General features: G+C 46.5%; 1 protein-coding gene across 1 annotated transcript in view; it reads right to left on the bottom strand.

Annotated features, from left to right (window-relative positions):
* The window catches only part of MNAT1 (MNAT1 component of CDK activating kinase), a 334,005-nt gene that overhangs the window by 215,133 nt on the left and 96,543 nt on the right, over positions 1-22,329 (bottom strand). Inside the window, exons 4-5 of the mRNA XM_082242630.1 lie at positions 21,848-21,951; positions 5,249-5,389 (exon numbers count right to left, since the gene is read on the bottom strand). Coding sequence (XP_082098756.1) covers positions 5,249-5,389; positions 21,848-21,951 — 245 coding nt within the window. The remainder of the gene's footprint in view (positions 1-5,248; positions 5,390-21,847; positions 21,952-22,329) is intronic.

Below are 22,329 nucleotides of genomic sequence, written 5' to 3'. Positions count from 1 at the left end.
TTTTTTTTTTGGAGAGTGCATAGAGCAGTGGTTCTCATCTCCGGTCCTTAGGACCCACTAACAGGCCAGGTTTGCAAGATAACTGAAATACATCACAGGTGATATCATTTGCTGCTCAGTGATTGCAGCATTCTAGTCTACATCCCCACAAGGTAATCCTTAAAATCTGGCCTGTTAGTGGGTCCTGGTGACAGGAGTTGAGAACCACTGGCATAGAGCATCAAGGGAGAATGAAAACTCCTCCTACAAACTTTACTAGGAACTGATAGAAGTCACAAGATTGCTATATACTGCTGATGTGAAAGGGTATGCATCCATTCGTATTTACTAAAATAATTGCATTTACATGTTCTGTGTACTGTGGGAGACCAGATATTTTGGGGTTCTAGGTTTAATAACACTTTAAGTCTGTTGTTTTTTAAAAAAAAAAACAAGCTCTCCAGCAGCAGAACGCATCACTTACTGTGTTGAGAGACAAACCATTTGTCACTGACAGGGGTGCTTACAATGATCAGATTTTATTCATGTAAAACCATTCTCCCAAAAAGAAAAAACTGTGTGCTGTAACTGTAAAAGTATTAGCTGGAGTTTGGCTTCAATTTGTTAGTGTATTTAAATCTGACAGTAAATCTAACACTGGCAATGGCACGGTATCATTATGTAAGTGTGGCCTGTATAGCTTTGGATTGGACCAGTGGTAAGCAAAGGAGAGAACAGTGAAAGAAGGGACAGCCAAATGTTTTCACATGTATACCTAAACTCTAGAGAGGACAAAGTAAACAAAATTGGATTTTTTACTTACCGTAAAGACCATTTCTCTGAGTCCACCGACGGACGTAGCTGCTTTAAACCATAGACGGAAGGGTAATAAGCCCCTCCCACTAGGAGTGACCAGGTAGAGCCAAAGGCTTTGACACGCCCAGGGGGACGGGTTCCCTGGGTTATTACCCCTGGCCTCACCGTTGCATCTTTAGCTTAGTTGTAAGCAGTCAATAACAACCAAAACCCAACTCTTCAGAGAAAAGAGGGGTGGGAGCTACGTCCGTCGGACTCCCATTGAATCCCATTTTCTCTTTCATCCACCGACAGACATAGCTGCTGCTTTAAATCATAGATGGATGGGACGTCCAAAAGCAGTAACCACTGAGGGGCGGGGAAAGGACAAACTTAAAAGAATGCAATTCCCACGGTTAACATAGCCCAACTATATAACATGGAGCCCAACAAGCAACAACTGGGGCTCAATTGTAGCAAACCCATAAAGGAGAAGGAAAAGTAGACTGCCCCTTAAATGGGGGCCTGCAAAACCTTGCAGCTAAAGGACGCATCCAAGGATGCCAACACATCCACTCAAGTGGCCGCCTTGCAAATCTGCATCACTGACGCCTGATGGCGGAAAGCTCGCCCACGTAGAGTGAGCCGTGACAGGAAAAGGAGGAACCTTGCCCTTAAGAGAATACGCCTTCACCACCGTCTGTCTGATCCATCGAGAGATGGTCGCCACAGGACGTAGCATGACCCGTACAGGGTCCATCCGTATTCACAAACAGAGAGCTCCTAAGACCAGGCAGCTAAAACTGAAGATGCAACGGTGAGGCCAGGGGTAATAACCCAGGGACCCCGCCCCCCTGGGCATGTCAAAGCCTTTGGCTCTACCTGGTCACTCCTAGTGGGAGGGGCTTATTACCCATTCATCTATGATTTAAAGCAGCAGCTACGTCCGTCGGTGGACGAAAGAGAAAAAAAGGATCCAGAGTTTTACTTTTCTCTGATCTACTCAGCTAAACATTCCAAAATTTTCACATGCAGTTGACTAAAAATTCTTGTACAGCTGCCAGATACAAATTTTCTTTCTTTCTTTAACTTCAGTATATAAAATATACTAATCTGTATCTTCTTATATATTTTACTAATTTAGCTGTTGTTCTATCCTAACTGTAATTTTAATTCAAAACAAACCTTCTATTAGAATAAGCTTTAGGCCTCATTTAGACTAGCAGTTGGAGGGCAGCAAAAATGTGCGGTTGAGCTGCATATTTGCAGCCCGCTAATTGACCCCTCCTCCTCTCCCCCCTCCCCCCATTAAGCTAAGTTGCAATAGACAGCTGAAAGAGGTCTTTTTATGCTGCGGGCACGATGCTTCACTTCGTAGCTACAGCACAGTTTACCTGACATATGTCGTTCAGCAGGCGACAAGCTCATCGAACGCTACACATGCAAGTCAATGGGGAAGCACCACAAACACCATGCAACCGCATGCAATGCATACAGTTGCTGCGCAATTGTCAGCACAAATGGGATTAAAACAGGCAGTGAGGAGGTGCCGCATCACTTCTTCACTGCCTGTCAGTAGCTCCTGGAGCGCGATCCTAACGTGAATTAGGCTTTGGAAGCAAGGGAGATTTAGATGCATGCCTAAATCTACCCTTAGAAACACACTTTACAGAGTGACAGTGGGCACTTCCACATGGAACACATACATAGCTTCTTAAAATGTGGCTCAAACAAGACACGTGTGCCCCGATCTTAAAAGCAGAGTTTTTTTGTTTAGAGCAGTGTTTGGACAATTACATTTCCCCAGGGGGCCACATAAGAAACTGGGAGTGTTGTGGGGGGGCAAACACAATTCTGCTCAATATTAATTTTGGACCTGCCAAGGCCATAAGTACAGTGGATATAAAAAGTCTACACACCCCTGTTAAAATGTCAGGTTTCTGTAATGTAAAAAACAAGACAAAGATAAATCATTTCAGAACTTTATACTTTACTTTTTACTTTACTTTTTTCAATTGAGTTGTACAGTTTATAAGTCACATTAAATGGTGGAAAAGGTTCTGAAATTATTTAGATTTGTCTCATTTTCTATCATCACAGAAACCTGACATTTTAACATGGGTGTGTAGACTTTTATATCCACTGTATATAAACATATGGAAAACCAGCCCCTAGGAATAATAGGCACAATTGCTTATGAAATAGGTCTCTTTCAGATGAGTGGTTGGGGAAGGAGAGAGATAAAAATGGTAAAAAAGCTGACAGGCTCTGAGAGGCATGCTGACAATTGAGGCATCAAGGTCCATATAGGGACAGCCAAACAGCTGGATGCGTCCCTGAGCCGCAATTTGCCCAGGTCTGGTCTAGAGTGTCACACCCTAATCCCTTCATCCCTAGCTTTTCTGGTGAGAGAAACAATACTCGGAGGCTGGGTTAACCAAGCTTGTTTCAGTTAGCATTTGTTGTGAGTGCTCCATCTATGTCTGACCACTCTCAAAAGATCAAATCAATCAATAGGCAACCATGGGATGAACACAGCATTTCATGTTCAGCCATCACCCACATGCACCAATGTGTGCTCTTGACAGGGTTCCTAGAAAATATGCTGCATCCCTGGGTAATAGACAAAATTTGTAAGGTTCCCCTGGGGGTAGGATTTTAAAGGCACAAAGCAAAAAAAAAATAATATACCAGTTAACCATGTGAGTTTTATACTCTTTTCTATCATATAACATATAAGTGGAATGTATTTTCATTGTACCTTTTTGACAATTGTTAAACATTTTTATATGTGGCTTTATCACTATATTTTCAACAGAAAACCACCCAAAGTCACCCCTGATGAAGAAGCAGTTACTTTGAAACGCGTCGGGTATCAACTTTGGACTCAGTGGTTGGTTCTGACACAATATTTATGTCTTTTGCTTGCTCATGGTTTTAACATTTATTGTATTGTTTGTATAATAAAACTTGAATATTTTTTTTCAATTGTTTGCATATATATATATTTTTTTTTTTTGCTTGCTTTGTGCCTTTAAAATCCCACCCCCAGGGGAACCTTACAAAAATTTAGCCATCACCCACATGGCCATTTGGCTCTGTTCACCTCTTTGGATCAGCAATTAAGGGAACAGGGGTCAAACATAAAAATAATTGTTCCTAAAAGTCTTTATAACCTTGTCATTATATTGTGATTAACATTATCTTCTGTTTACTGCTGTTGTGCAATGCTGTGCTAAACTTAAGCTGCCCATACATGGGTCAGTCTTTTTTATTCAACTAGCAGGTTGAATGAAAAAACGGACCCGTTTCTCTCATCCACAAATTTTATGTGGATCCAGCAATCCTCCCCCGTGTCATAGTATTCTGACAGCAGGAAGACTCCCTCGCCATCAGAATACACAGATCAGTGCGGCAACCTATTGCCTATGGTGCTGATTGAGCGAAAATATACCAACAGGTCGGTTTACAGAAGTCAATCGGTAGACACACTTCTGTAGACCCCTGGCCACACAAGGATCAAAATTCGACCGGGTCCTGCTGAACCGGAAGAATTTTGATCCATGTATGGCTAGCTTAAGGTTTCTACAGGGGACAAGAACTTAAAAAGTGAAGATTTGCTATTTTAAAGAATCTCATCTTTTCAGGTGAACTCGTCTTGAACTCCTCCTGGAAAAAAAAAAGCAGTGCACTTACTTAAGCCTCATGCCTGTATATCTGCAGTATAAAATAATCTATAGCACTCCTACTGTTGACTGCTAGTCTCATGGGATTTGAAGTGAGATTTGAGGTCACTACTGTGCTGTACTTTAAAGCCTAGTACACACGGGCAAAATTTCAGGCAACATCAGCCAGTTTAGAAAAAAACATGTGTACAGTGGCCAGCTTTTGTTGGATGCTCATGCTGGAAAACCAGCAGCTGACCATAATGTTCTGGCAGGGGGGCCATCCCCCAATAACAACACAACTCAGTGGGGGGAGATTGTTGTACAACAACTCAGCGGGGGGAGATTGCTGTACTAACATCAGATTGTTAGTACAGCGGCTCTGACCGGAGCAATGTTTTTTGTTTTCAACCTGCTGGACTGAACGGATAAAAAAAACTCATGGTTTTAGGCTATAGTGTAAGGATCTCTCTGCTTCTGGTTCATTTCAGTCAGTCTGTGGATCTGTGCACCTCTCCTGCTGCTTCTTGGATATTACCTCATCAGTCATTAGGGGCGGGTTAGCTCTGACACGATAAAGCATTATCGTGCTTCTCTACCTACCAAAATGGCCACCTCCACACACAGAGACACAGTGTAGAACAAAGCATGGAAAGTCAGTAAAAGGGAAAAGATCAACTGCAGAAAGACCAGAGGCAATGCTGTTGACTAGTCTTTGTTCTTCACTTGCCTTTTTGGGCATAGCTTTTACAGTTGAGTTCTTCTTTAAAAGCAAAGTTAGGGTTCATAACAAAAAAACAGACATTTACCAGCTGATCCAACAATTCCTGTTTATTCTTCCTTTTTATCTTTTGCTGAAGTTGTTCTTCCTTCTGTATAAGAAGCCTCCTATGTTCATTCTCATGTTTCTCAACTTCCAGGGCCTCTTCTAGCTCTTCCTGCTCCCTAGTCTATATTAAGACATAAAAGCAGGTTTATTAATATTTTTACCATATTACTAGAATATACACATATATATATATTTACACATACAGTTGTGTTCATAAGTTTACATACCCTGGCAGAATTTATAATTTCTTGGCCATTTTTCCAAGAATATGAATGATAACACAAAAACTTTTCTTTCACTCATGGTTGGCTGAAGCGATTTATTATCAATCAACTGTGTTTACGCTTTTTAAATCATAATAACCTTAGGTAAACTTCCTCACCTGTGATCTGTTTGCTTGTAATTAGTGAGAGTGTATAAAAGGTCAATGAGTTTCTGGACTCCTGACAGACCCTTGTATCTTTCATCCAGTGCTGCACTGACGTTTCTGGATTCTGAGTCATGGGGAAAGCAAAAGAATTGTCAAAGGATCTGCGGGAAAAGGTAGTTGAACTGTATAAAACAAAAAGGGATATAAAAAGATATCCAAGGAATTGAGAATGCCAATCAGCAGTGTTCAAACTCTAGTCAAGAAGTGGAAAATGAGGGGTTCTGTTGAAACCAAACCAAGGTCCGGTAGACCAACTAAAATTTCAGCCACAACTGCCAGGAAAATTGTTTGGGATGCAAAGAAAAACCCACAAATAACTTCAGGTGAAATACAGGACTCTCTGAAAACATGCGCTGTGACTGTTTCAAAAAGCACAATAAGGAGGCACTTGAAGAAAGATGGGCTGCATGGTTGAGTCGCCAGAATAAAGACATTACTACTCAAATGCCACAAAGTATCCCGCTTACAATACGCCAAACAGCACAAAGACAAGCCTCAAACCTTCTGGTACAAAGTCATTTGAAGTGAGGAGACCAAAATTGAACTTTTTGGCCACAACAATGAACACTACATTTGGAGTCAACAAGGCCTATGATGAAAGATACACCATTCCTACTGTGAAACACAGAGGTGGATGGCTGATGTTTGGCGACGTGTGAGCTACAAAAAGGCACAGGAAATTTGGTCAGAATTGATGGCAAGATGAATGCGGTATGTTATCAAACAATACTGGAGGAAAATTTGCATTCATCAGCCTGGAAGCTGCACATGGGACGTACTTGGACATTCCAACATGACAATGATCCTAAACACAAGGACAATTCGACCTGTCATTGGCTACAGCAGAATAAAGTGAAGGTTCTGGAGTGGCCATCTCAGTCTCCTGACCTCAATATCATTGAGCCACTCTGGGGAGATCTCAAACGTGCAGTTCATGCAAGACAGCCCAAGAATTTACAGGAACTGGAGGCTTTTTGCCAGGAAGAATAGGCAGCTTTACCATCTGAGAAGATAAAGAGCCTCATCCATAAATACCACAAAAGACTTCAAGCTGTCATTGATGTTAAAGGGGGCAATACACGGTATTAAGAACTGCGGTATGTAAACTTTTGATCAGGGTCATTTGGGTAGTTTCTGTTGTCATTAGGATTTAAAAAGAGTAAACACAGTTGATTGATAATAAATGGTTTCAGCAAAACACTAACCATGAGTGAAAGAAAAGTTTTTGTGTTATCATTCATATTCTCGGAAAAATGGCCAAGAAATCAAATTCTGCCAGGGTATGTAAACTTATGAGCACAAATGTATATATAACGTTTCTGAATGATGCTTCATATTACACAAGCAATACTTTATAGGGCATTAATTATTATAGGGCAATAATATTAGGCACAATAACACGCTTTGACTAGCAGCTCTATAAATCAACAGGAAAGCCAAATGAACATAGCTTGAGAAACCTACGCACTAGATCATCCTTGATCATATACGGTTGTGCCATATTTCATTTTTCTGATCATCCCATACATCCAGTCCAGCAAAGAGCATCACCCAGTAGTCTCACAAGAGAGGTCTGCACTAGCTGAAGTATGGAAGTACCTGACTGACAAAAATTTGCTTAGGAGACATATAAAGAGGAAGATGATTAAAGTAGATACCCTAACTGTCGTTTAGTTTAGTATTTCACATCATAAATAATAGCCATTTTAAAAAAAATGGGATTTTTGACTTACCGTAAAATCCATGTTCATTGACAGACACAGCTCCTGATCTTCTATAACCTTTGGGTTATACTGCCCCCGACAGGATTAGGACACCAGGCAGAAAAAAAGTCTGGCTACGCCTATGGGCAGTTCCAGTAGGTATACTCCCTCTCTCTGCTATAGGTACTTAGTTTTGTTACAAGCAGTGTCAGAAGAATTATAACTCCACAGAGGGGTGGGTGCTGTGTCCGTCAATGAACATCAGAGAAATGTATTTTACAGTAAGTCAAAAATCCCATTTACTCTTTCGTTCATTGACGGACAAAGCTCCTGATCCGAAGCAGTGTTAAACATGAGGGGTGGGAACAGCAAAAAATTCCCAAGGCTAAACAGTAGCCAACCAGGCAACAAGAGCTCAACCAAAACAACAGGAGCTAACTTGAAAAAAACAAGACACCCCCAAAGGAGGACTAGGTCCTCGTAAAATGCAGACTGCAAAACCTTGCGGCCAAAAGAAGCATCCACAGAGGCCAACACATCCACTTTATAGAACTTTGTGAAAGTGCGCACTAACAACAGGGTGGCCGTCTTGCAAACCTGCATCACCGACGCCTGATGATAGAAGGCCCAGGAGGCCCTGAGCGCCCAAGTAGAGTGCGCCTTGACAGGGAAAGAAGGAACCTGACCTTTAATTGAATAAGCCTGAGTCACCGTCTGCCTGATCAATCTGGAGCTGATAGCCAAAGAAGCGGCCAGCCCTTTCCTTGGTCCAACCATAAACCACAAAAAGTCTGACCTCCGAAAGGACTCAGTAGCTGCCAGATACACCCGAATCACACGAACCACATCCAAGGTATGCAAAGCAAATTCCCTGGGATGAGCCAGCTTGGGACACACAGAAGACAACACAACAATGTCCTCATTCAAATGGAAGTCAGACAAATTTGGGTAGGAATGATGGACAGGGACGAAGAACCACTTTATCCCTATAGACCACTAAACAAGGACTGCAACAGGATAATGCCCCCAATTCCGATACCCTGTGCTAGACAGAATAAAACTGATTACCTAGATCAGAGAGGGGGGTTATATATCAGCTTTTCTGCCTAGTCCTATTCCTGGAAGAGGCAATTTAACCCTCCTCTTATGTTAGAATTCCGTTACTATCCATGATGTTAGGGTCAGTTTTGACCCGTGTTTTAAATCAGCCATAAAATACCCTCTGAATAATTATTTATCATCAAATTTGTTTCTTACCTCTTGGTTACCTTGTTAGGCTTCTTTATCCTTGAAAAAATGGATTTTTGTAAAATCTTACCGTAAAATCCTTTTCTCTTAAGCTCATTGACAGACGTGGTCCTCCTTGATTAATATCAACTCGGGTTATACTGCCCTCTACAGGAGTAGGACTAGACAGGAAAGAAAACGTTCTGGCCACACCCTAGGGGCAGTCCCAGAGGGTATATCCTCTCACTTCCTGCTACAGCAAATCAGTTATGTCACAAAGCAGTGTTTAGAGAATTTAACCCAACCCAACTCAAAAACAGAGGGGCGGGTACTATGTCTGTCAATGAGCTTAAGAGAAAAGGATTTTATGGTAAGATTTTACAAAAATCCATTTTTCTCTGTCGCTCATTGACAGACGTAGTCCTCCTTGATTAATATCAACTCGGGACGTCCCAAAGCAGTGCCACAAACGAGGGGTGGGAAAATGGGAATCAAAATCCAATCTACAAGGCCCAACCGGTGCCAACTAGAAGTTTAAAAGGCTCATCAATCAAAAGATGAGACTCAACAGAAATTCCAACGGAAAAAAACCCTCGAGGTAGACCACCGGTCTCCTCAAATTGCGGTCTGCAAAACCTTGCGGCCAAATGAGGCATCCACGGATGCCATCACATCAACTTTATAAAATTTTGTAAAGGTATGCACCGACTACCAGGTAGCCGCCTTGCACACCTGGACCACTGACGCCTGATGGCGGAAGGCCCAAGAAGTACTGAGCGCTCGAGTGGAGTGCGCCTTAACAGGGAACGGAGGATTCCGACCCTTAATAGAATAAGCCTGTACCACCGTCTGTCTAATACATTTGGAGATAGTCACGGCAGATGCAGGCAACCCCTTTCTGGGGCCATCCGTGATCACAAAAAGTGAATCCGTTTTACGGAACGATTCCGTAGTCTTCAGGTATACCCTGATTGCCCGCACCACATCCAAGGAATGCAACGCACATTCCCGAGGATGACTGGGCTTAGGACACAAGGAAGGTAGCACAATATCTTCATTCAGATGAAAGTCTGAAAACCACCTTAGGAAAAAAGATGACTTCGGATGAAGAACTACCTTATCCCTATGAATCCCCAGATATGGGGAATGACACAATAATGCAGCCAGTTCTGACACCCTGCGTGCAGAAGTGATAGCCACCAAGAAGGCCACCTTCTGGGATAATGTAAGCAAGGGAATCTCCCTGATATTTTCAAAGGGAGGTTTCTGAAGAACCGACAACACCAAATTAAGATCCCAGGGTGGTAAGGGCGCGCGCACTGGCGAAGCCAAGTGCTGCACCTCCTGGATGAAATTCCGCACCAAGGAATGAGTAGCCAGAGGCTTCTGGAAGAAGATTGCTAACGCTGAAACATGACCCTTGGTAGTGCTCAAGGATAGTTTCTGCTCAACCCCCTTTTGCAGAAAAAAACAAGATTCGGGTCACCGAATAGGTACGTGGGGGAAAACTCCTACAATTCACACCACGCAATATAAGCCTTCCATGTGCGATAATAGACTTTGCTGGAAGTCGCTTTTCTTGCTTTAATTAGAGTAGGAATAACTGAAGCTGACAATTCCTTGTCCTTCAGTACCTGGGTCTCAATGGCCAGGCCGTTAAAGCCAGCGACTGTAAAGCACGATGGAAGATCGGTCCTTGAGACCGCAGATCCTCCCTGAGAAGAAGTCTCCAAGGAGCGTCCGCGACTAGCCTGCCCAAGTCGGCGTACCCGGCTTGACGAGGCTAGCCCGAAATACCGGGATAACTGGAGTTCCCTCCACCTCTATCCTGCGGAGAAATCTCAGCAGTAACTTGAGAAGGGGGAAGACATACAGTAACTGATACTTCCCCTACGGGGCGCTCAGCGCGTCTGCTGCGTCCGCTAGAGGATCGCGGGCGCGAGCCCTGTTGAGCCAACCTGCCAACAGATCCATCTCCGGGGTGCCCCAATGAAGGGACAGCTGGTGAAATACCTCTGGATGAAGAGACTATTCCTCTTGATCCAGAATCTGACGGCTGAAATAATCTGCCTGTCCACCCCCGTGATAAATATCGCAGAGAGAACTGGAACAACTGTTCCCCCAATAGGAATGTTGGCCACTTCTATGGCCGCCAGGGCACTCTTGGTGCCCCTTGGTGATCGACATAAGTCATGACCGAGGCATAGTCCGATTGGATCCGAACCGGGCTGCCCTGGAGCTGCTCGGTCCAGTAAATCAGACAAAGTCTGATCGCTCTCAGTTCCAACACATTTATCGGTAACCTGGAATTTATCAGAAGAAATGACTTCCCCTGGCTGAGCATCGGAGACCGAAGCCACCAGACCAGAGCCTCCCTGGTCCGCTCGCTCAATCGGATCCGATTGTCCAGGGACTCGGGATTCCAATTCCATATGAGAAGAATCTCCTCTTTGGAGAATTTGGGTATGAGACTGGGCAAACGGTACTGCCTCTAAAGAGGCGACCATCAATTACAGCCAGTTGACGGACAGCAACATCCGAATCATTGACTGAATCTTGTGGAGTTTCTCCGCATGGAGAAACACTCTTGCCAAGGATGTATCCAAAATTAGGCCCAGATAGTTCAGTCTCCTGGTGGGAACCAGGGATGATCTTTGGGAAAAGCAACGAAAACGCTGATGTCCTGCGAAGATGGGGATATGAAGATAGGCATCCTAAATGTCTATGGACGCCAGGAAATCCCCCTGATGCAGGGAGGCCACCACTGTATGGATGGACTCCATCTCTTCCAAGACCAGAATTGGACGCACCTAGCCCTTTTGCCTGGGCATTGTGAACAGGTTCGACTAGAACTCCTCCAAGGAATGGGAACTACCACTGCTTGTTGCATCAAGCTGTCCCCCGCAAAGCTTTTTAAGCGACCCGGGGATGTCGAATATTGGAAGGGAAGAATCGCACCGGTGGAAGTGATCGAAACTCGATCTTGTATCCCGAACATATGACCTTGCGAACCCCTTTATCCGGGATTCTGGAAAGCCCTGGATCCGGAAACCGGTGAAGACGTCCCCCCACCCTAGAGATGGGTGGGGCCCATTCTGTCAATCCAACGGGATAACAGTGGTTCTATTTAGTCTGGAAATCGGTGAGTCCACTATTGGTGGTACCGTCCATCTTTGTAATGAGGGATTCCTCAAAATGATAGCGCCTAGCAATGCGTTTGGAAATAGCAGGGGCTATTTGAGCAAGGGAAACCCTTCATCATTTTGGTAGGATTGCTAGTACCAAAAAAGGAATATGAGTCTCCGCTAACTCTGTCGGTATAACCTCAAGATTTAAGGTTTCCCGGACAGACACAACTAGTGCTTCCACCAATGCTTCTTGTGCTATGGCGGAGGCAGAAGCGTCCTCCTAACTGTCTGAGGAGACCATACCTGAGACAACAACCCCAGAAAAGGGGCTGCAATGACCAGCTCAGAATCCGTATCTGAAGTATCAGATGACATAGGTGTAGGCGGGGGTCGCTCTTCTTGACCCCCGTCCCTGACAGGCTACCTCCACCCGGGATACCAAAGACTCCAAAACTGCTGATAATGCATCATCACAAATGGGGTACTGGAGGGTCCTGCGGCCACCCCGAGGGGATCAGGTGGGGATACATGTGTGGCAGGGTTCATGTAACAAGACACTTGCCAGCAAACACAAAAAAATTAATTGCAAGAAGAAAAAAAAACTGAATTTTTGTAAAATCTTACCTGTAAAATTCCTTTCTCTGAGTCCTCCGACAGTCGCCGCCTCTTCATATTCGTCACATATGGGGTATTAGACTTTGCTCCGAAGGAGTAGCTAGGCAACAGAATATGTTAACATTAAAGCTTTTAACATATCCCACCCTCAAGGGGTGGTCCCCTCAGTCAATACCCTCCTACTTCCTGCAACCATATCTCAGTTTCAGTGGAATAGCAGTAGAGTATACAACCAAACCCCAAAAAAGGGCGGGGGCGGCGACTGTCGGAGGACTCAGAGAAAGGAATTTTACAGGTAAGATTTTACAAAAATTCAGTTTTCTCTTACGTCCTCCGACAGTCGCCGCTTCTTCATATTCGTCACATATGGGGACGTCCCAAAGCAGTGCAAACATGAGGGGTGGGAAACGCATCCGCGCCGAAAGGCAACGCAGTCTCCGCATCAAAGAAAGGAACCTTACCAAAGGAAGGAAACCAGCTGGGCTACAGGAAAAATAATTGCTCAACAGGAGCAACAACCCAGGAAAAGACAAAGAACCAGGGGATAAAAAACTTAACAGCCAGAGGTCCCCAACAAGGGACCCTAGGGAATCGCCGCACTAAGAACCTTGCGGCCAAAAGAAGCATCCGCCGATGCCTGAACATCTACTTTGTAGAATTTTGTGAAAGTGTGTACGGTCGACCAGGTCGCCGCCTTACACACCTGGGCTACAGAAGCCCAATGACGACAGGCCCAAGACGTACTCAGAGATCTAGTAGAGTGCGCCTTCACAGGCACAGGGGGAACCTTCCCCTGCAAAGCATACGCCTGTTCAATGGTCTGCCTGATCCATTTGGCGATGGTAGAGGCCGACGCCGCCATGCCCTTCCGAGGACCCTCAGGAAGAACAAACAAGGAGTCCGTCTTTCGAAAAGACTCAGTCGATTTAAGGTAAACCCTTATCGCCCGAACAACATCCAAAGAATGTAGTTTCACCACCATTGGATGTTTAGGCTTCGCGCACAGCGAAGGCAAGACAACATCCTCATTAAGATGGAATTCCGAAACTCGCTTCGGAAGAAAAGAAGGATTAGGTCGTAAGACCACCTTATCCAAATGAATAACCAGATACGGAGACTTGCAGGACAAAGCCGCCAGCTCCGACACTCTGCGAGCCGAAGTGATCGCAACCAAAAAGGCGACCTATTTGGACAACATAGACAACGAGATCTCCCTGATCTGTTCAAAAGGAGCACGTTGTAACACAGATAGAACGAGATTCAAGTCCCAAGGGGGCAAAGGATCCCTCCTAGGAGGAACCAGATGCCGCACTCCCTGAACAAAAATGCCAACCAAGGAGTTGGAAGCCACGGGACGTTGAAACAGAACGGCCAGCGCAGACACCTGACCCTTTATCGTAGCCAGCGCTAAACGCTGATCGACACCTGTTTGAAGGAAGGACAGCACTCGGGAAACCGAGTACGTGCGGGGTGAAAACCCCCTGGAGCCAGATTCACGAGGTCTGCGTACCAGGACCGGCGAGGCCTGTCCGGTGCCACAAGAATCACCGTGCTGCGTTCCGAGTGTAACCTGCGAAGGAACCTGGACAGCAACTGAATCGGTGGAAACGCGTACATCAGCTTGTACTGATGCCACGGGGCCACTAACGCGTCCGACGCGTCTGCCCGAGGGTCGCGCGTCCTTGCCACGAACCTTCTCACCTTGTTGTTGAGACGAGACGCGAACAGGTCCACATCTGGAAGACCCCACTTCGCGCACAACATCTGGAAGACAGCCGGGTGGAGCGACCATTCCCCCTGATCCAGGGTCTGGCGACTCAGATAGTCCGCCTGCCAGTTCTCCACCCCCGGAATGTGCACCGCCGTTATCGCCGGGACATGAGTCTCGGCCCAAGACAGGATGTCAGCCACTTCTCGAGCCGCTCGGGCACTCCTGGTGCCACCGTGGTGGTTGATGTAGGCCACCGCCGTGGCGTTGTCCGTCTGCACCCGAACCGGGCAGCCCTGCTGCCGGTCCGTCCAGCGATGAAGACAGAGATTTATCGCACGCAATTCCAGAACGTTGATCGGAAGGGAGGACTCCCCCTCCGACCAAGTTCCCTGGGCGGACAGAACGCCCAGAACACCACCCCAGCCCGACAGGCTGGCATCCGTGGTGATTACCGTCCACGAGATAGGACGAAACGACTTGCCCCCGGACACCATCGGGGACTGGAGCCACCACAGAAGGTCTCTTCTGGTGCGATGACTTGCTTGGAGCTTGGAGACCCCGCGTGTGAAACTGGGCGAAGGGAATCGCCTCGAAGGCCGAGACCATCAATCTCAGACATCTCATGCACGTCCGCAGAGACGAGTGCGGAACGTCCCTGAGGGACCTGACTTCCTCCTGAAGAGTTCTGAGTTTGTCTTCCGGCAGGAAGACCTTCGCCTGCACCGAGTCCAGGATCATTCCCAGGTAGGGAAGACGAACCGACGGACTCAGCGTCGACTTTGGAAAATTTATCGTCCAACCAAACTCCTGCAGAGTTTGCTTCGTGACAGACAGGTCCTTCTCCAGACCCTGGCTGGTCGCAGACCGAACCAGAATGTCGTCCAGATACCCCAGGACAGAAATGCCCTGGGCTCTCAATAATGCCAGAACCGGTGCAAGCACCTTGGTGAAAACCCGCAGAGCCGAGGCGAGACCAAAAGGCAACGCCACGAACTGGTAGTGATCCCTCGCAATGGCGAATCGAAGGTACCTCTGGTGACCCTCGAAAATGGGGATGTGAAGATACGCATCCTTCAAATCGATGGAGGCCATGAATTCCCCCGGAACCAGGGCAGCCACCACCGACCGCAGGGATTCCATGCGGAACTTGCGAACCCGCACCGAGCGGTTTAGAGCCTTCAAGTCCAGAATTGGACGAACCTTGCCCTCCTTCCTGGGCACGGTGAACAAATTGGAATAAAACCCCCGAAATCTGTCCCGATGAGGCACCGGAACCACCACTCCCTGAGCCCTCAGGTCCCGCACCGCCAGGTGCAGGTCCCGTAAACGCTCTGGAGACAGTTGAAGATTTGAGGGAAAAAATCTGCTCTCCGGCCGAGAGAGAAACTCGATCTTGTAACCAGATCGAACGATCTCCTGAACCCATCTGTCCCGCACGCGGGCCAACCAGGGTTGAAGAAAACCAAGCAAGCGTCCCCCCACCCCAAAACTGGGTGAGGGCGCCCCTTCAGGCCGCACTGTTATGGGCTGCGGATCCGGATTGACCGGACTTCTGTTTCCCAGACCAGGGCTTCTTCTGAGAGCCTTGACCTTTGAACGGTTTGCCCTTGTAGTGTGACCAAAAGGCACGAAAGGACCCCTGAGGGGGCCGAAAATTAGCATGCTTCTTCCCAGAAGCCCCCTTAGCCTTGGGGAAATGGGGCAAGAGAGTGCTCTTACCTCCGGTGATCCCCTTAATCAACACATCCAAGGACTCCCCAAAAAGGCGAGACCCATCATAAGGCAGATTGGCTAAGGTCTTACGTGAAGATTGGTCCACCGACCAACATTTCAACCAAACCAGGCGGCGAGACAACACCGCCACGCTGTGCACACGTGCAGCCAACGGGACTAAGTCCAAGTCCGCATCACACAGATACATGACACCCTGGTGGATTTGATCCACCATATCCAGGGTCGCCGGCGAGGCCGAATCGGCCACTAGGACGCGCCTAGGCATCTGCGTCCAACTTGCGACAGCCTGGGCCGCCATGAGAGAGGCAAACAGAGCCTTAAGCATAGAACCCGTAACAGAGTAAGTATGACGAGCAAGAGACTCCAATCTCCTATCCGTGGCATCACGGAACACTGGGGAATCCTCTGCAGGAATCGCAGTGGATTTGTTCAAAACCGCAATTGCGTGATCCACCGGGGGTGGCACACACCACTGTTCATCAGTGGAAGGCGAGAAAGGATAACGCAGCTTGAACCTACTTGGCACAGCAAAAGGTTTGCGTAGATTGCGCCATTGTTCCTTAACAGCGCGCTGAAAATCATCATTGCAGGGAAAAACCTGCGGCGTCCTGCGTTTTCTCTGCGTCCCATAAGCCGCCAAGGCAGCGGGGGGACACACTTCATCCTGCAAACGCAGCGTTTGTTTTATGGAAGCAATCAATTCATCCATGATTGCAAGCTCTTCAGGCGAGCCAGGGGGAGAATTATCAACCCCTTCAACTTCAGCCTCCACCTCGGACCCCACTAGATCCAGGGAGGAGCGGGACCCCGATAAGGAGACCCCCGCCACAACAGCCCCATCACCTTCACCCTCAGAATCAGAGAAAAGAGAAACTCTGGGTCTCTTAGTAGATTGAGCAGCCACCAGCATCTGCACCTGAGCAGCAAGGCCAGCCACAATAGTGGCTAAATCCCCCCCTGAGGGGGAAACAGCGGTCCCCTGGCTTTCCACCAAGGCGGTAGGAAATTTGCCCTCCTGAGAATCCATTGCCCCAATATCAAATGCCGGATAATAAAGGGTTAACTGCCCCTTTAACAAGCGCGGCGAGCACAGCCCACCGCACCACACACAAGCACAATGAGACCCCCACAGGGACAATAAAACTGACACAGGCAATGGATAAGAAGGATATAACCTGAGGAGACCCTCGCCGCTGCTGCTGCCTCGATCGGTGTACCCGGGAGAAGAGAAAGTGATGAGACCAGGGCGCTCTATTAAAGCCTATGAGAGGCTACAAGAAAATGGCCGCCATGCATGTAGAACATGCGGCCGGAGCGAGTGTAGGCAAAATGGCGCCATTTGGCGCCGAAACCGCCGCTCCACAGTACAGTAATGCACACATTTCATCCATATATAAAAAAACATGGTAGATCGCCGCAGCGATCGCTGTATAGTGCCCAAACATGCCACAAAACATGCCCCACAGCACACAGCTTTTCACACTGACAAGGCTGACACAGACAGTGTCACACAGCTCCCCCCCCCCCCCCTTGCAGCCCACAGCATGCAGCCGAGTGATAGGGAGACAAACAGTGAGAACAGAGGCAGGTTACACAGTCCCAGACTGACACCCCCCCAGACAGACAGGTCCCCACATAGATACACTTACCTCACAATGGCGTGGGGGACCCGCACAGGCGAACAAGCCGCTGCACATGAGGCAGGGAGAGTCGCATACAAGACGCACAAAATGGGGGTTAAGAAACCGCACAGCGTCCAGTGAGGTAGCCACCTCACCAATCATCCCTGCACCGAACAGGGATGGGTCGTTCACTGTGCCAGGAGCGTTACCTGGCTGAACGCTCGATGGCAGGCTGGGAAGCCACTGACCCACGACCTGCGACCAGGGGGATCAGCCCGAGACCCAGCCCGCATGATCCTCTTCATCCGAAGAACTAACTAATGCTGACAAAAAGAACAGCTAAGTAAAGGTAGAGAGAAAACTCAAACAAAAAATCAAAAAAGAAGAAAGAGTCTGGGGCACAAAGCCCCAGCACAGAGAGAGAGCCAGCCACTCCTGACAAGCTAGACATTGAAACTGAGATATGGTTGCAGGAAGTAGGAGGGTATTGACTGAGGGGACCACCCCTTGAGGGTGGGATATGTTAAAAGCTTTAATGTTAACATATTCTGTTGCCTAGCTACTCCTTCGGAGCAAAGTCTAATACCCCATATGTGACGAATATGAAGAGGCGGCGACTGTCGGAGGACGTAAGAGAAAAAACATTTTTCTTTTTTTTTAACTTAGTCCCCCAGCGCAATAGCGCCCCTCAGTCTACCTGCTTGGACCCCTCAGAAAGAGAGAGAGAGAGACCCCAAGGCTCACCTGATGCACAGAAGTTTCTTATCAACTTGCTTCCAACACTGTCTGTTACAGACAGGAAGTCTTTGGCTTGCTTTCCCTGGGCCAAGGAGGCGGCTCCGCCCCTTTACACGCCTTCCGGCGCCTCCCAATTACTCCACGAGGTGTTTGGTCACCTCAAACATGGCCGCCCACATGCTGGAGACACGAGGCTACGCAAATATGGCGGCCTCGTGCGATCTGCAAGAAAAAATGGCGGCGGTCTGTATAGGATAGCGGCGGCTTGCAAGCTAGCAGCGGCCTGCGGGAGGTGTGCATTCGGCCTGTGCGCCTACGGGAATGCCTCGGCCTGCAGGATGTGTCCTCGGCCTGCGGGAGGCTGTGTGGCCTGTGGAAGTGACCGGCTTTCTGGAGGGATAGCGATCTGTGGCTGCAGTACTCAGGCATAGGCATCGGCCTGTGTACACACTATGACAGGTAGGATACCTCTATCCTCATGGTAATGCCTTTTAGTAGTCTGCCACTGACTTCAGTCACCCTTACAGTCATATAGTGACTTTAGATCGTCAGCTCCCAAACCAAGCCTCCTGGTTTCTATTCACAAAATCACACTCAAAATTGGGGGATCTGTGAATAGAGGGGAGACCCAGAAACTGAGTGTCCGACTATCCCAGAGAGGGGCCCGCGTCCACCAACAAACCCGACAGGGGGAGAGGGGGGAACATTCTACTCACCATACCGGAACCAGGCGGGCGCCAACTCCTGACAGAACCAACCAGTCGACCAATAAGGACGCTGTGACTCTGCTGGTCATTGGCGTCCAGGCGAGACGTTTAACTCGCAGGGTCAGTCCCCGTCCAGTGGGACTATGTCGCGGCCGACCCAGCGCGGAGCTATGGCCTGCACGCGCTCGTAGGCTGAACTGGGGTGACCACTGGATCTCAACATCCAGCCCGTCGCCCAGTTTCAGTGTACTTGCTTGAAGATCTCACAGGAACACTGGAGAAAAAAAGCTGTCTAAAAAAGTATTTCTAAAAAAAAATCCTGCCAGGACCGAAGATCCTAGCAAGGAATCTAGGTCCTTACTCCTAACTAGACAGAAAAAAAACTGATTTGCTGTAGCAGGAAGTGAGAGGATATACCCTCTGGGACTGCCCCTAGGGTGTGGCCAGAACGTTTTCTTTCCTGTCTAGTCCTACTCCTGTAGAGGGCAGTATAACCCGAGTTGATATTAATCAAGGAGGACTACGTCTGTCAATGAGCGACAGAGAAAGATTGGTTTTAATATTTTTGGTGTGACCCCTAGACCTTTCTTTTGATAGCATACCTCTCATTGTCAAATTGAAAAAATGGTAAAATAAAGTCAGCAACTCGGAAATGAATTTGTCCTATGTTTCTTCACTTTATTTAGAGAAGCAGACAAGCAGGAAAAGAGATAGGCCCCTCCCTAACTACAGCTCACAGGGTTGAGAGGGGATTGGCTGTCACTGTTACTAAGCAGAGAGAGTGTTTATGATTTCAGTTTTGGCACTTATTAGTGTCCTAAAATCCTATATTATAACTGGGTCAGAATTGACCCTAACACCATGAACGTCTTAATTTTCACCACAGTATTTTATAATTTAGTGAAAAGGATTATTTTTCTATTACATTGTTTAAATAGAGGTTCCTGACAAAGTAAAAAAATATTGATGCAATAAACAAATTTATGTGATACTTATAGACATTCAAAACCTGAAAACGGGTCAGTTTTGACCCTAACACAAGAGGAGGGTTAACCCAGTAGTTATGATTTATGGAGCGCTGTGTCCATCAATGAATGATAGAGAAACACTCATTTTGTTTTTTTGTTTTGTTTTTTAAGTCCTCTTTTGCACTCAGAGTTGAAGTCTTCTAGCCACTTCTGTTTACATGCACCCACCCCAGCATCTGCTATACATCATTGCTTGGGGTCATCATCCTGAGACTGACATCATCAGAGGACCATGCATTGCATGATGTTTTGTCAGCACGACCGCCTATATTCTCCATTAGGGACACATGTGACAGGGTGACAATGGAGCACAAATGGAAAACAGTTTGCCATACCAAAACAGTGTCTCAACAAGTGATGCATGCTAACGCAGCTCCAGGTGAGCCAGCATTCAGATGTGTGGTCTGTAAGGTTCGAGGTGCAAGCCCAGTCGTAACTGAAGTATAATTCAAAAAGTCGGGAAGGCTGCACTCTCGACTGAAAGATCCAAATTAGCTTTTATTGATCACCAAGGATAAAAGCAACACAGATGTACAGACATGGGAGGGAAGCTTTTTTGGATCTTCCAGTCGAGTGTGCAGCCATCCGGACTTTTTGCACAATACACTATAGTGTATGAACAAGGACCTTCATAGCTTTACCAATCGGTATTCTACTAAAAGTAACATAACAAGAGTGGAAACAACCTAAAAGGATGATATTAACATTTTAAAGCCTACATTAGATTTAAGCGATTTCATTTAGATCTACTTTAAAAAGAAAAAATCTACCACATAAGGATGACATGACACATGCTTTAATTGTTGTCATGTAAGCCCTTCCCCAAGGATTTGTCAAACCATGTTACGACCACAGAAGGAAGTGATTTTGCTACATATAACAACCAATAAGAATTTTATTTTTATTCTTGTACATATCAGCTTGAAAGTGACCTAAAGTATACAGTAGGGATCGACCGATTGCCGGCAAAGGCGATACTGTATATAGAGGGCGGATATGCACTTTCCCCAATATATCGGAATCGGCCCCGGAGGTTACCGATATTGCCGATATTTCGGAAAGTGTATGTATCGGAGTGATGCCTGCAGTTAGAGGCATCGCCCCGGTACCGGTGTCCATAGCCGACGGTCGGCTGTCTTTTAAAATGACAACCGATGTGGCTGAGAAGCCGCTCAGCTGCCATTACAAGGAGCGGGAGGGGACGTCCCCCCCCCCCTTTCCTGTGGCTCGTACGGGTCTCCTGTCCCACCGGGAAACCCGGGCAACCAGCCTGCACGGACGCCGAAGACCCGATCAAAGCCGCATTCCGGGTACTGGCGCCAGATTAAAAAAAATTACAGCATTCAAAACAGCCAAACTTTGGTTTTTGAATGCTTTAAAGTGCAGAGGAGGGGTTTGAGGTCTTTTAAACCACCAGATCCCTCAACAAGAGTACCTGTGAAGTAAAAAAAATAAACATAACATTTTTTTTTTTAAATGTACAAATATATCGGCCAATATGGGCCGATACCGATACGAGTTGACCAAAATATCGGTATCGGCAATGAAAAAACAATATCGGTCAATCACTAGTATACACAATGCACATATCAAACAATGTTCAGACATATTGCCTTTGTGATGAGGAGCATAGCCTTATCTGACCTGGGAACTTAAAAAAAATGAAAAATTAATGTAGACAGTAGTACCTTATTCCTTATTATGAATCATCAGACAATATGTAAGCCATGCACAGTACTTAAAACCATGGAACAAAATAAAAGAGAAAGGAAAACAGCTGGCTGATCCCTTGATCCTACGTGAAAAGTTGCAGGATCATAACATTGCCATTCCCAGCTATGCTATCATTAGCAATTCAATATTTCAGCCTTGCTAAGTCAGAGCCTAGTGACCATTATATGTAACAGCAAAAGATAAAAGTCAAAACAATACTAACCAATTTTACTTTGTTTCTTACGATGGTATCTTTGTTTAGCTTTTGGTACATCTCAATCTTTTTTTTTGTGTTGTCAAGATCAACATTGTTGGTCAAGTTGAACACTGGAAAAGTAAGGGGACAAAAGGGAAAAAAAAAAAAGTTAATTTAGAATTGTTGAACATGCATAAAAAAATATATCAGGGTGTGGCACAGTACATTTCCTGCAGCTGTATTACTGTACCAGTAATAAAGTGATCATATAGCTAATGATCATATAGCTAATTAAACAAAATTAAAGAAGAAGAAATGAAAAGACAGCCAGTAAATTAAAGAATTCTAACCTATCCAGCTGATAATCACTGCCGAAAAATGTTTAGCATCTGGCACATCTAGGTATGTCAGAAGCCCAGGATGTACTCCTCTACGATGTAGTGGCGTAGGGGGCTGGTGAGTAAAACCACATCACGCAGAGGGGGACAAGGCTTCCAACACACCAGAAA

Source organism: Pelophylax lessonae (assembly GCF_965119305.1).
Source record: "Pelophylax lessonae genome assembly, chromosome: 13".
Lineage (NCBI taxonomy): Eukaryota > Metazoa > Chordata > Amphibia > Anura > Ranidae > Pelophylax > Pelophylax lessonae.
This window is presented reverse-complemented; position numbering and strand designations above follow the sequence as displayed.